Source organism: Oncorhynchus keta, chromosome 34 (genome assembly GCF_023373465.1).
Source record: "Oncorhynchus keta strain PuntledgeMale-10-30-2019 chromosome 34, Oket_V2, whole genome shotgun sequence".
Taxonomy (NCBI): Eukaryota; Metazoa; Chordata; class Actinopteri; order Salmoniformes; family Salmonidae; genus Oncorhynchus; species Oncorhynchus keta.
In genome coordinates, this window is record NC_068454.1 from 60,464,467 (window position 1) to 60,477,433 (window position 12,967).

The following is a 12,967-nucleotide window of genomic DNA, read 5'->3' on the forward strand; positions in this document are numbered from 1 at the left end:
CCAGGTGTTTTGTCAACATTCTTAAAACATTAAATCAAATCAAATTTTATTTGTCACATACACATGGTTAGCAGATGTTAAATGCGAGTGTAGCGAAATGCTTGTGCTTCTAGTTCCGACAATGCAGTGATAACCAACAAGTAATCTAACTAACAATTCCAAAACTACTGTCTTATACACAGTGTAAGGGGATAAGGAATATGTACATAAGGATATATGAATGAGTGATGGTACAGAGCAGCATACAGTAGATGGTATCGAGTACAGTATATACATATGAGATGAGTGTGTAGACAAAGTAAACAAAGTGGCATAGTTAAAGTGGCTAGTGATACATGTGTTACATAAGGATGCAGTCGATGATGTAGAGTACAGTATATACATATGCATATGAGATGAATAATGTAGGGTAAGTAACATTATATAAGGTAGCATTGTTTAAAGTGGCTAGTGATATATTTACATAATTCCCATCAATTCCCATTATTAAAATGGCTGGAGTTGGGTCAGTGTCAATGACAGTGTGTTGGCAGCAGCCACTCACTGTTAGTGGTGGCTGTTTAACAGTCTGATGGCCTTGAGATAGAAGCTGTTTTCAGTCTCTCAGTCCCAGCTTTGATGCACCTGTACTGACCTCGCCTTCTGGATGATAGCGGGGTGAACAGGCAGTGGTTCGGGTGGTTGATGTCCTTGATGATCTTTATGGCCTTCCTGTAACAACGGGTGGTGTAGGTGTCCTGGAGGGCAGGTAGTTTGCCCCCGGTGATGCGTTGTGCAGTCCTCACTACCCTCTGGAGAGCCTTACGGTTGAGGGCGGAGCAGTTGCCGTACCAGGCGGTGATACAGCCCGCCAGGATGCTCTCGATTGTGCATCTGTAGAAGTTTGTGAGTGCTTTTGGTGACAAGCCGAATTTCTTCAGCCTCCTGAGGTTGAATAGGCGCTGCTGCGCCTTCTTCACGACGCTGTCAGTGTGAGTGGACCAATTCAGTTTGTCTGTGATGTGTATGCCGAGGAACTTAAAACTAGCTACCCTCTCCACTACTGTTCCATCGATGTGGATAGGGGGTGTTCCCTCTGCTGTTTCCTGAAGTCCACAATCATCTCCTTAGTTTTGTTGACGTTGAGTGTGAGGTTATTTTCCTGACACCACACTCCGAGGGCCCTCACCTCCTCACTGTAGGCCGTCTCGTCGTTGTTGGTAATCAAGCCTACCACTGTTGTGTCGTCCGCAAACTTGATGATTGAGTTGGAGGCGTGCGTGGCCACGCAGTCGTGGGTGAACAGGGAGTACAGGAGAGGGCTCAGAACGCACCCTTGTGGGGCCCCGTGTTGAGGATCAGCGTGGAGGAGATGTTGTTGCCTACCCTCACCACCTGGGGGCGGCCCGTCAGGAAGTCCAGTACCCAGTTGCACAGGGCGGGGTCGAGACCCAGGGTCTCGAGCTTGATGACGAGCTTGGAGGGTACTATGGTGTTGAATGCCGAGCTGTAGTCGATGAACAGCATTCTCACATAGGTATTCCTCTTGTCCAGGTGGGTTAGGGCAGTGTGCAGTGTGGTTGAGATTGCATCGTCTGTGGACCTATTTGGGCGGTAAGCAAATTGGAGTGGGTCTAGGGTGTCAGGTAGGGTGGAGGTGATATGGTCCTTGACTAGTCTCTCAAAGCACTTCATGATGACGGAAGTGAGTGCTACGGGGCGGTAGTCGTTTAGCTCAGTTACCTTAGCTTTCTTGGGAACAGGAACAATGGTGGCCCTCTTGAAGCACAAGATAAGGGAATGTCGTGTCCAACCTAACTTAAACATTGTATAAACGTCATCACAACTGATCATATCTTGTACCCACACTGTTCCCATAACCTAATTAAATGTTCTGGGAACCTTTTAAGAACTCGCACGCTGTTCTGTCCACATTCTTGCAACACCAAAGGAACGTTTTGTGCACCCTGAGACAAACATTATCTGAATGTCGGGACAACTGGACAGTTTTAGTGTTTTGGGAATCTTGTGATATCCCCACAATGTTCCGACAATTTAGTGAAACATTCTGGGAACCTTTAAAGAACAGGCTAAATGTGTTCTGGGAACGATCTTGCAACATCAGGCGAATGTTTCATACAGACTCATCAAGACTGAACCGTTTTTGTGTTATGAGAACAATTTTAGTTTGCTGAGATGATACTGATATGATAATTACACCCAGGGATAATGTTCTTGTAGTTTAAACCCATTCATTCTACTGTTTTATTTGTAATATCTCTTTAAGAAAGGGGAGACAACACAACACAGGCCATTTTTCAAGCTGCCAGTCAGAGTTGTAGCACTCGGGGCGGTGTCATGTTAAACAAAACAGTGCATTGATGCAATGCACAAAGACTTGGTTATGTCAATGTGATATTTATCACCTCTGATCAAAAATAAATTAGTGTGAAAATAAGGTCATAGATCACGGGGGCTTAGATTAAGTGTCAGAGGGAAAAATCAATGGCGCTGTGCCTCGTGCTAACAGTGGACAGTAGAAAGAGCATTAAAGAGTATTACTAGATGCTGTGGCCTGGGGATAGCCTAGCCATGCTACACTGAAGCCTGTTTGCCTTTGACACTTTTTAATACAGTGACAAGACAGGGGTTTATAAAGTAGATGAGTTGACTGATGAGGGGAGAACAGGGGCATAATACTGTGTTAAGTCTGCGCAGGGAGCTGCTTGCTTCAGTGGTTGGTGAAACCTGAGACAGTGTTGTCTTTTGACATTGCAGTTGTAGCTCCAAATTGTCTCTCGTGCACTCAGTGGTGTAAAAAGTACCTTTCTTTGTTTATCTGATCTTCAAAATGAATTTACATTTGCGATATATTATAAGTTATGATATTATGGACACACTCTGGTTAATGAAACCCCTTTATATTCACTTTTATTGCAAAGTCAAACCTCTTGACCCACATTAAAAGTATCAGCCTGTTCAGACGATAATTTTCAGTTGATTCTCCATTGATCCTCAATGGCCATCTCATTGGAGCTTCTCCCTGTTCCAGCTGGGTTTCAGATCATGGTGCTGAGCGCCAGTCTATCAGCACATAAAGGATGGGAATCCGATGGGGCCAATGGGATGCTCCTAATTATCTAATGAGCAGGGAGATAAGGCCGTGATTTGTTGCCATGGCTCTCTTGTTAGGTTAAGTGGAGGGAATCGACAGGACAGTCAGATGTCGACTCTATCAATTCCATTTATTCCAATGTTTAACTACTACACAAAGTTGTAAACGCCAAAGTGCTGCGTTTTGGTTTTGTTTATATTGTACTGTAAAGAAGTCAATGTGTAGTAGTATATGTTGATTTTGACTTCATCTATTCCCTTGTTTAGCTACATTCAGTAGACTTGGGGACGACAAAGTGCTGCGTTTTGGTTACACTAAAATATAACCTTGATATAGTACTATAATTGTGAATTTGCTGTAACAACTACTGTATGTTTTTACAAGTGTTTTAGACATCCTAAGTGGAGGGAACAAACAGGACATTCAGATGTCAGCTATCTATTCCCATTTTTAACTACTACAAAGTCGACTTGAGACTCTCTAGAAAGTGCCATGTCTGGTTTTGGTTATATTGTACTGTATGTGCTGTGTGTACTGTATGTGCTGTGTGTACTGTATGTGCTGTGTTTTAGACATACTGTATTAAGCTTATTAAGCCTATTACTGTGATGATATGGGGTGCACTGTACAAAAAGGTAGTGCACGTCAGAGGAGATAAATAGCCTCTTGAGTTTGCCTCTCATGTAAACAGAGAGAAACTTTCCGCCTGGCAACCAAATAATACAGCTGCCTGGAGACCTGGGTAGTTCCCCTGTGTCTTAGAGGACGCAATGCTTCAGATGTGCGAGGGCCTCTTGAAAATAACAAAAACAAACCCCCCCCAAAAAAATATTTGTCCAACATCTCGCTGCAGGTGTAAAGACTGCACATCGTTTAGTTTCAGTCACACCCCAAGTTGCTTTGTTTTTGAATAGACTCGTGAATAGGACACCGCATTTGTTTGCTTGCAAATTATGCTCACGTCTGTATTTGTGTTTTGTCTACAACAGGAGTGTGTTTTCGTTCTCGGCTGTCACAGACAGGTTTCTCAAGAGAAGGAACCAGACCTGGGTTCAAATAGTATTTGAAATAGCCTACATTGCGCATTTGCTTTAGCCTGCTTTAGCCTAGGTCGGGAGGGTGGGGGGGGAGTTGTGCACTTTTGGGACTTTTCTATTCGTACATTTCAACAGGCAAGTTCAATCAAGCACAATTTGAGTAATTTAAATGATTTCAAATCATATTTGAACCTAGGTCTGCTAAGCACACAGATTTATGGTGAGGTTTGCACATGGAGCCCAGGGCAGCTGTTGGAAGTCATGTTAGAGAGATGCTAGATGTGTTATTGTGTAGTAGGCCCTCTCAGCATGCCCCCATGTCTCCCTCCACTGTCTCTCTCTCTCTCTTTCGCTCTCTCTTTCTCTCCTTACTCTCTTCCCGCACCTATTGACCATCTTGCACATTATAAATCAACATCGAGCCGGGCTATCCTGCAAGTGGCTAATGAAAGCTAATTTATAAAGCGGCTAAATGGTCCTGACAAAACTCCTAATGAGGAAATCAATAATTTAGTGATTGTTACTTTGCTTACACTAATACATCCCGCTAGTAAGGCTTTGATTCCTAGCGAAAAGAAGGCCATTTTTTATTGCATTCAGTTCTGCATGTCAGCACTGTTGTAAGGTTGTTTTTCTCTCTCTGCATGATGATAAATCATCTGTTGTGGTCTCTGGCTAAATTAACCAATGGCTGTGAGGTGTGCTTTCAAAGAAATCTCGAAAGAAAGTCAAGCATTTCGCTATAAAGAGACATTGGTGCACATAAACTTTCTCGATATGGATGTGATGCTATGAATGTTAGAGCAGCATTCAGTCCACAATCAAATTAAATCAGATGTTATTGGTCACATACACATGGATAGCAGATGTTATTGCGAGTGTAGCAATGCTTGTGCTTCTAGTTCCGACAGTGAAGCAATATCTAACAAGTAATATCTAACAATTTCACAACAACTACCTAATGGAATAAGGAATGGAATGAGAATATATACAGTTGAAGTCGGAAGTTTACATACACCTTAGCCAAATACATTTAAATTCAGTTTTTCACAATTCCTATTTAATCCTAGTAAAAATCCTCTGTCTTAGATCTGTTAGGATCACCACTTTATTTTAAGAATGTGAAATGTCAGAATAATAGTAGAGAGAATGGTTTATTTCAGCTTTTATTTCTTTCATCACATTCCCAGTGGGTCAGACATTTACATACACTCAATTAGTATTTGGTAGCATTGCTTTAAATTGTTTAACTTGGGTCAAACATTTCGGGGAGCCTTCCACAAGCTTCCCACAATAAGTTGGGTGAATTTGGGCACATTCCTCGTGACAGAGCTGGTGTAACTGAGTCAGGTTTGTAGGCCACCTTGCTCGCGCACGCTTTTTCAGTTCTGCCCACAAATGTTCTATAGGATTGAGGTCAGGGCTTTGTGACGGCCACTCCAATACCTTGCCTTTGTTGTACTTAAGCCATTTTGACACACCTTTGGAAGTATGCTTGGGGTCATTGTCCATTTGGAAGACCCATTTGTGACCAAGCTTTCACTTCCTGACTGATGGATTCAATATATCCAATTTTCCTACCTCATGATGCCACCTATTTTGTGAAGTGCACCAGTCCCTCCTGCAGCAAAGCACCCCCACAACATGATGTAGCCACCCCCGTGCTTCACGGTTGGGATGGTGTTCTTCGGCTTGCAAGCCTACCCCTTTTTCCTCCAAACAGAACGATGGTTATTATGGCCAAACAGTTCTATTTTTGTTTCATCTGACCAGAGGCCATTTCTCCAAAAAGTACAATCTTTGTCCCCATGTGCATTTGCAAACCGTAGTCTGGCTTTTTTATGGCGGTTTTGGAGCAGTGGCTTCTTCCTTGCTACGCGGCCTTTCAGATTATGTTGATATAGGAATTATTTTACTGTGGATATAGATACTTTTGTATTCGTTGAAAAACAAGTTTTAATGACTCCTACCTAAGTGTATGTAAACTTCTGACTTCAACTGTAAATATATGGATGAGCAATGACAGAGTGACATGGGCTAAGATGCAATAGATAGTATAGAATACAGTATATACATTTGAGATGAGTAATGCAAGATATGTAAACATTATTAAAGTGGCATTATTAAAGTGACTAGTGTTCCATTTATTGAAGTGGCCAATGATTTCAAGTCTGTATGTAGGCAGCAGCCTCTCTGTGCTAGTGATGGCTGTTTAACAGTCTGATGGCCTTGAGATAGAAGCTGTTTTTCAGTCTCTCGGTCCCAGCTTTGACGCACCTGTACTGACCTTGCCTTCTGGATGGTAGCGGTGTGAACAGGCCGTGGCTCGGGTGGTTGCTGTCCTTGATGATCTTTTTGGCTTTCCTGTGACATCGGGTGCTGTAGGGATCCTGGAGGGCAGGTATTATGCCCCAGGTGATGCGTTGTGTAGACCACACAACCCTCTGGAGAGCCCTGCGGTTGTGGGTGGTGCAGTTGCCGACAGGATGCTCTCAATTGTGCATCTGTAAAAATGTGTGAGGTTTTTAGGTGACAAGCCAAATTTCTTCAGCCTCCTGAGGTTGATTAATGCCTCATTAAATTAACTTATTAAACTTAACTCCAATGTGTACTACATGTACAGTACAGAATCTACAAAGAGTAGCTAATATTCCTCAGACTGCTCCATCTGTTTTTGCCAGGGGAAGGTTTGAACATCTTTCTTAGCACATCTTGATAGATATCTTCTTTCCCCACTTAATTCTTGCTCAAAGGGGGATGAGCTGTGAGTTATTATGAATCTTTCAAGGCTCACTAACTCTAGGGGCAGAGTGCAATAAGTTGAGACAAGTAATCTTTGCTGGCCAAACTGTGGCTACCAGAGCGTTTAGTAATATTGATTCACCTTGTAGGCCTTTTAAGCCTGGAGAGTCTATAAAAATCCTGTCTTCATAGAGATTTTTATTCTCTGTTCTGTATGTTCATTTCCCTTTGTGTATTAGGCCTACAGTTCTCCATTCTCACTCAGCGGTCCACGTGGAGTATTTCAGAGTTTCTATTTGCTTTGTTTTACATCTTGCTCTGTCTTAATATGTAGCCTACATTCTGCACCAATCTTCAGATTAACGTCTGGGACAGTATTCATAAAGCATCTCGGAGTAGGAGTGTTGGTCTAGGATCAGTTTGACCTTTTAGATTGTAATGAATGGACAGTGGGGACCAGATCCTAGATCTGCACTCCTGCTCTGAGACGCTTAATAAATACAAGCCGGCTCAGTAAAGTAAAAGCATACAGCTCTATACAGAGTATCACTCTGTTATAAAGACAGATGGTGACTCTAACTAGCAGGGTCATTGATCATCAGGCTTAGCTCTGGGATCATGTGTCCCTAGGAACCAGGAGCAGCACCCCAGTCCTCGGTTAATTGAAGGGCCAGTTAGATTACCCTCTCTCACCCCTTGCTGTGTTTTAATGCAAGGTACCCACCCCACATACGCTAGTGGTTAATCGGCTTTACGTTAGTCTTCGGGCTTCTACGTGTGTGAGACATTATGATTAATGAGTGACGTATGTTGTTGGAGATTGGATTTTGTGAATATGTTTAAAATCCAATATCAAATGTATTTTATATTCTCAAACCATGGTGGATGGTATTCACTGTAACGGGTTATAAGGCAGCAGGTAGCCTAGCGGTTAGAGTGCTGGCCCAGTAACCGGAACGTTGATGATTTGAATACCCAAGCCAACAAGGTGAAAAAATTGTCGATATGCCCTTGAGCAAGGCCTTTAACCCTAATTTGCTCCATGGGTGCCGTACTACTATGGCTGACCCTGTAAAACAACAGATTTCACTGCACCTCTCCTGTGTATATGACGATAAAACATTTTTTATTATTAGATATTTTTTTGTTGATAAACAATGGTGGAGAATTACTTCCAAGTCAATTCTGAAAAGTCTGAAATAAATACATTTCTGACAAACTACATGAATCAATGCTATTATAGAGAGCTATTCCATAAAACCCAGACTAACTAAAAGCGAGAAATTGCGAGGAGAGAGAGTGAAATCACTTCAACCACTTTTTGTATTGCTGACTGTATGGCAGTAGATTTTGATGTGGGGAGAAATAGATTTTTGTTTCCTCCTAGTCCCCTTACACTTCTTGTTGTCTTGTTTTTCAGAACAAAGAATAAGCTGTGGTACTTTGAGTTTGGCACTTCTGAGACCTTCTCGGCCACATGCAAGAAGCTCCACGACTTTCTGGAGGTTGAGGTAAATACAACTGCCTGCTTTCAATTTTGGGAGATTGGGACTGAGTATTTTTATGCCATTTAATCCTATGACTTGTCACCTTTTAATTGCACTACTGTGTAATGAATATGTAATAATTCAACATAAACTACTCTCACTTGTACGGTTCTCTGCAACAATAACACATACTGTTAACATGCTAAATGAAGTCTTTTGAAAGCAGACACAATGCAGTGAGAACAAGAAGCAAAAAGTAAAGCACCTAGGTACAATCTCCCTGGGAGAAAGAATAATGCCTCTAATCTAGTGCACACCATTTTAAGACACTGAGAACCAGCCACCTCCTGATCCACAAATAGCCTTCCATTTGTACCAATTTCAGTCTTGAAGTGTTGAGGAGGGAGGGAGGCCTCCCCTCTACCCCTCCCACTCCCCTAACGGATACTCAGCCCAACACACAGGTAATTATCCCGGCACGGCCCTGCTGTGTGTGATATTGAGGGATAATGAAGGTGGTGTCTATCTGATCCATCTCCCCCTCCTCAGAGCCATCAGCGGTGGTAGAGGTCTTCATTAATTAGCCGTGGATGGCTACTTAGTATGGTACTGAAGGGGAGCAGGTTCGGTGTGGAATTACATGCCATGTATATAACTCCACTGAGAGAGAGGACAGAGAAGTGGCCTTTTATTACACAGCTGGCAACTGAGGGTATTCCTAATATGGATGCCGTACTAGTATAAGGTTGTTAGGAGTCATGGCTGGTGGCAGGTCCCCTTCTGGTGGACATTTACAGCTTGTCAAAGATCAAATGGCTTCGACATAAACTGTTAATCATCACTCAGCAGTGAACACTGTCAGATGAGCGTGGTAAAGTTTTGAAAACACCTAACTGAGCAGCTCTGGCTCAAGCAAAATTAGCATGATCTACTTAACATTATTTTATTGCTACACAAATGTTTCAAGAGGAACACTTTGATTATTGATATGATGTAATCACTCTCTCTTGCTCCCTCCATTTTCCCTCTCTCTCTCTCTCTCTCTCTCTCTCTCTCTCTCTTTCTTTCTTTCTTTCTTTCTTTCTTTCTTTCTTTCTTTCTTTCTTTCTTTCTTTCTTTCTTTCTTTCTTTCTTTCTTTCTTTCTTTCTTTCTTTCTTTCTTTCTTTCTTTCTTTCTTTCTTTCCTGACCCTTGTCCTTTGTAAAGTGCGATGGCATCACTCTGGACCTAGACAGCATCTCTTTGGAAGGCATCGCCATTTTAAACATTCCCAGCATGCATGGCGGCTCCAACCTGTGGGGTGAGAGCAGGAAAAGGCGGAGCAACCGCCGGGGAGGGAAGAAGACCCAGGATAAGAGGACAACAGTGCTGGACCCCAAAGAGCTTCAATTTGCTGTCCAAGGTAGCTATCGTAATGATGGATACTGGTGAATTTGAAATGTATTTATTGCAACTCCAACTTTGAGGAAACATTGTACACATTGTCACATTTATTTTACATGGGGTATTATACATAGGTCCTTTAAGGTCTTTTAAAATGTCAAAGGCTTGCTCATATTCAGGTATGCCTCTTACAGATCAGTACTACAACCAAACAAACACCGGATAACAGCCTTGAAATGCTACAACTCAATGGCTGATCGGCTGCCATTGTGTGTATAGTTTTGTTAGCATAGAAGACCCTTTCTCCTAATAACCTGTGACACTAAGAGGCAAGAGCTTGTCCAATCAGAGACAAACTTTGGGACAAAGTTTTCCCTGGCGCTGGTATGAATATTTCACCAATGACAAGTTGAATCACAGTGCTTAGATTTGGTTTGGGATGAAGGGGTGCGGTTTAATGTCACTGTTTCGCACTGTCACTTGACTGGTAATGGCTTGTGTAGGTGGAAGTGGACAACCCGGCTTAATGGGAGCAGACTGAAGGAGCTCAGTGTCAATTCTGCTGCCTTTATGGGCACTGAATACAGAAATATGTCAGATGGGAAGCCCATCAAGGAGAATCTATGAATTAACACACATTATTGTTTAGGAGGAGTTAAGGTCAGCCGGTAAACTGGTGAACTGTCTACTCATGTCTAGTTTGCGGATGATCACCTTAGTCACTGGTTAAGTTCCTGTAAACACGCATTTATCACCTTCTTAGGCAATACTATGTCGAGGGTTGTCCTCACATGGAGCAGCAGCATGTAGGGAAGTGTAATTCACAGTGGACTAGGGCTACCGCTTACACCTTGATCACAGCGACAGCGTCACTGCGTTTTGGTACACCAGAAGTACATTCATTTCCAACGGAACGCTGCGTTTGCTTTGCAGCATCCCATTGCAGAGGCAGTTGCAGTGAGTTCTGTGAGGTGCATGCTTTGGAGTTATCACACATATCATCAAGTTGTATGCGTAGACCGGCTTGACAGAAATGGGGAGTGTTAAACTTTTGTTGCACACATGTCCTGATGATCATTACGTACCATTGTGCGCAATGATGCTGTAGCTGTGATCAAGGTGTTTATATTAGAAGGTGTACAGTATTTTATTGCAAGGGCATTGGATCTTAATTTGACCAGCATTGTTGTAGCAAAATAATAGATTTAAACGCATAGTCCGTAATGTTGCTTGATTGGTGGTTAGGCTATTAGTTGGACAAAAGTATGCCACATGAAACGTGCTATACTGTTAATACAACCGTGTTTTAGTGCGGGTTTTCAGTGAATTTATGTAAATCGCTAAACTAATCTGCCTTTCCTGCACCGCAGGAAGATTCTCAGCAACAAAAGAGTGATCAAATTAAGATTCTACATACGTAGAATGTGGTAGTGTTTCGCTGGTGTATTATGTCCAGGCTTGATTAGATCATAGATCACCCAAATCAGATTCATACAGTGCATAGTGAAAGTCAAATCACACAAGACTGGGTATGTGACAATTTTTCATTGTCAAATGTGCAATCATACCAAGGATGTTTTCATGAATTAGTACCACTGCGATGTACACTGCACTGTATAATAGGCAACCCATTGACTACATACACTGGGATGTATCCTCCTCAGTTAAAATCAAAGTACCAAATCCATTATGTGCTTCACCAACAGTGAAGTATCGAGGAGATTCCCCCTGCTCTTTAATTTCAGTCAATACGAGTCAAGCACTGATGAATGCACCCATTTGGATCATGCATGTTCTTTCTAATAACCTAGGGCATCATCCATTTCACTGAGTTCTACTCTTATAGACTGGGAGAGAGGCAATGGACAGAGCCTTAGAAATTACAGCTTTGGCAAGGTGGGTTAAGATGGTAGTGGTTGTCGGAGATGATCAATTCACACCCCATCGATACACTACAGTAGTCCCTCCCTTCCGTTAATTCACCCAAAAATAATTTGATTTGGTGCAAATCATTTTGTTTTGTTTTATCCTAACCCTCAGCCTGAACCTGAAAAGGCACTTAGTGGCCAGTGAGTGAGTGCTGGTTGCTGGTTGCCCTTGCTGAAGGTGTGCTCAAGATGAGAGGCCCAACTTGTCAGATCAGAGAATGGAGTATTAGAGGGGCCCATAAACACCGAGTGCATTAGCCTGGGGGGCTGTGGTGGGGCTGGGGGGCTGTGGTGGGGCTGGGGGCTGTGGTGGGGCTGGGGGTCGTGGGGGCTGGGGGCTGTACACGTACCCAGAGCACAGAGTGCGAAGTGTGGATCAAACTGGGGGAAAAAACGACTGACCTTTCTGGAGCTGTTAAGTCATCCCGCTGTTGACGCCAGGAGACAAGCCCCTCAGGTGGAAGGGAATGGCTAGGGGTGAATTATTTAGAACGGGGACAGAGGGGAGTGGCAATGTGGCGAGGGGGGGACTGATTCCCTGAGACATGTACCATGGAGATTCTAAAGGTGGTCTCAACGTCGTTCACCCACTCCCTCTCTGTCACTCTGCATGTTGTCAGTGGAGTAGAGACTGCCCTGGACAGGTATTTGACAATGACAAGGATTCTGGGACTAATCGTGCACTGTGACAACTCGATTATGAGGCGTGGGCTGCCTAATATAGGACTTGGCTGTGTGTGTAAGCCACTGTAACATCTCTGTGACTCAGTCTTGTCTTCTATCTGAGATAAGTCATGTCGATGTGCGATCAGGAACGATTTGGTCTTTATTTGGTCCCCTCTTTTAAAACAGATTGTTTTGAAACCACTATGAGTGTAAAACTACATTTGTATTATGTGTATGACTGTATTTTCCATTTATCTACAAGGACAAGTTTTAGTGCAAGCGATTAACCAAAATCAAGACCACGTTAACCACACGAGAGAGAAATGTACACAACACTACTACGAGTGATAGAGATAGAGACAGTTTGTGAAAGTATGCCTTATCTATTTTGACGAACTCGTAAAATGATTTCTTCAGACAGCTCTGCAGCATACTTGGGCAGGCTAGCCTAGCTAAACAAGATGACTACAGACAGTACAGTATGGCCAGAGCAGAGATGAGATGATGAATTTAAGGAATGAAAAATAATAAAGCCATCAAATAAAAATTAAGTAATATACACAACTGAAATGTTGTATTATTTCATAGTAAATTGCTATGTTTCTAATGATGTCTACCCAGTGTGAACCT

The 12,967-nt window shown here is 42.7% G+C and overlaps 1 protein-coding gene across 5 annotated transcripts in view; it reads left to right on the forward strand.

Moving 5' to 3' along the window:
- Positions 1-12,967, forward strand: part of LOC118367420 (diacylglycerol kinase beta-like) — a 57,216-nt gene that overhangs the window by 38,065 nt on the left and 6,184 nt on the right. For all 5 annotated transcript variants that reach the window (XM_035750879.2, XM_035750878.2, XM_035750881.2 and 2 more), the window contains 2 exons: positions 8,294-8,384; positions 9,567-9,762. In XM_035750879.2, the coding sequence (XP_035606772.1) occupies positions 8,294-8,384; positions 9,567-9,762 (287 nt within the window). The remainder of the gene's footprint in view (positions 1-8,293; positions 8,385-9,566; positions 9,763-12,967) is intronic.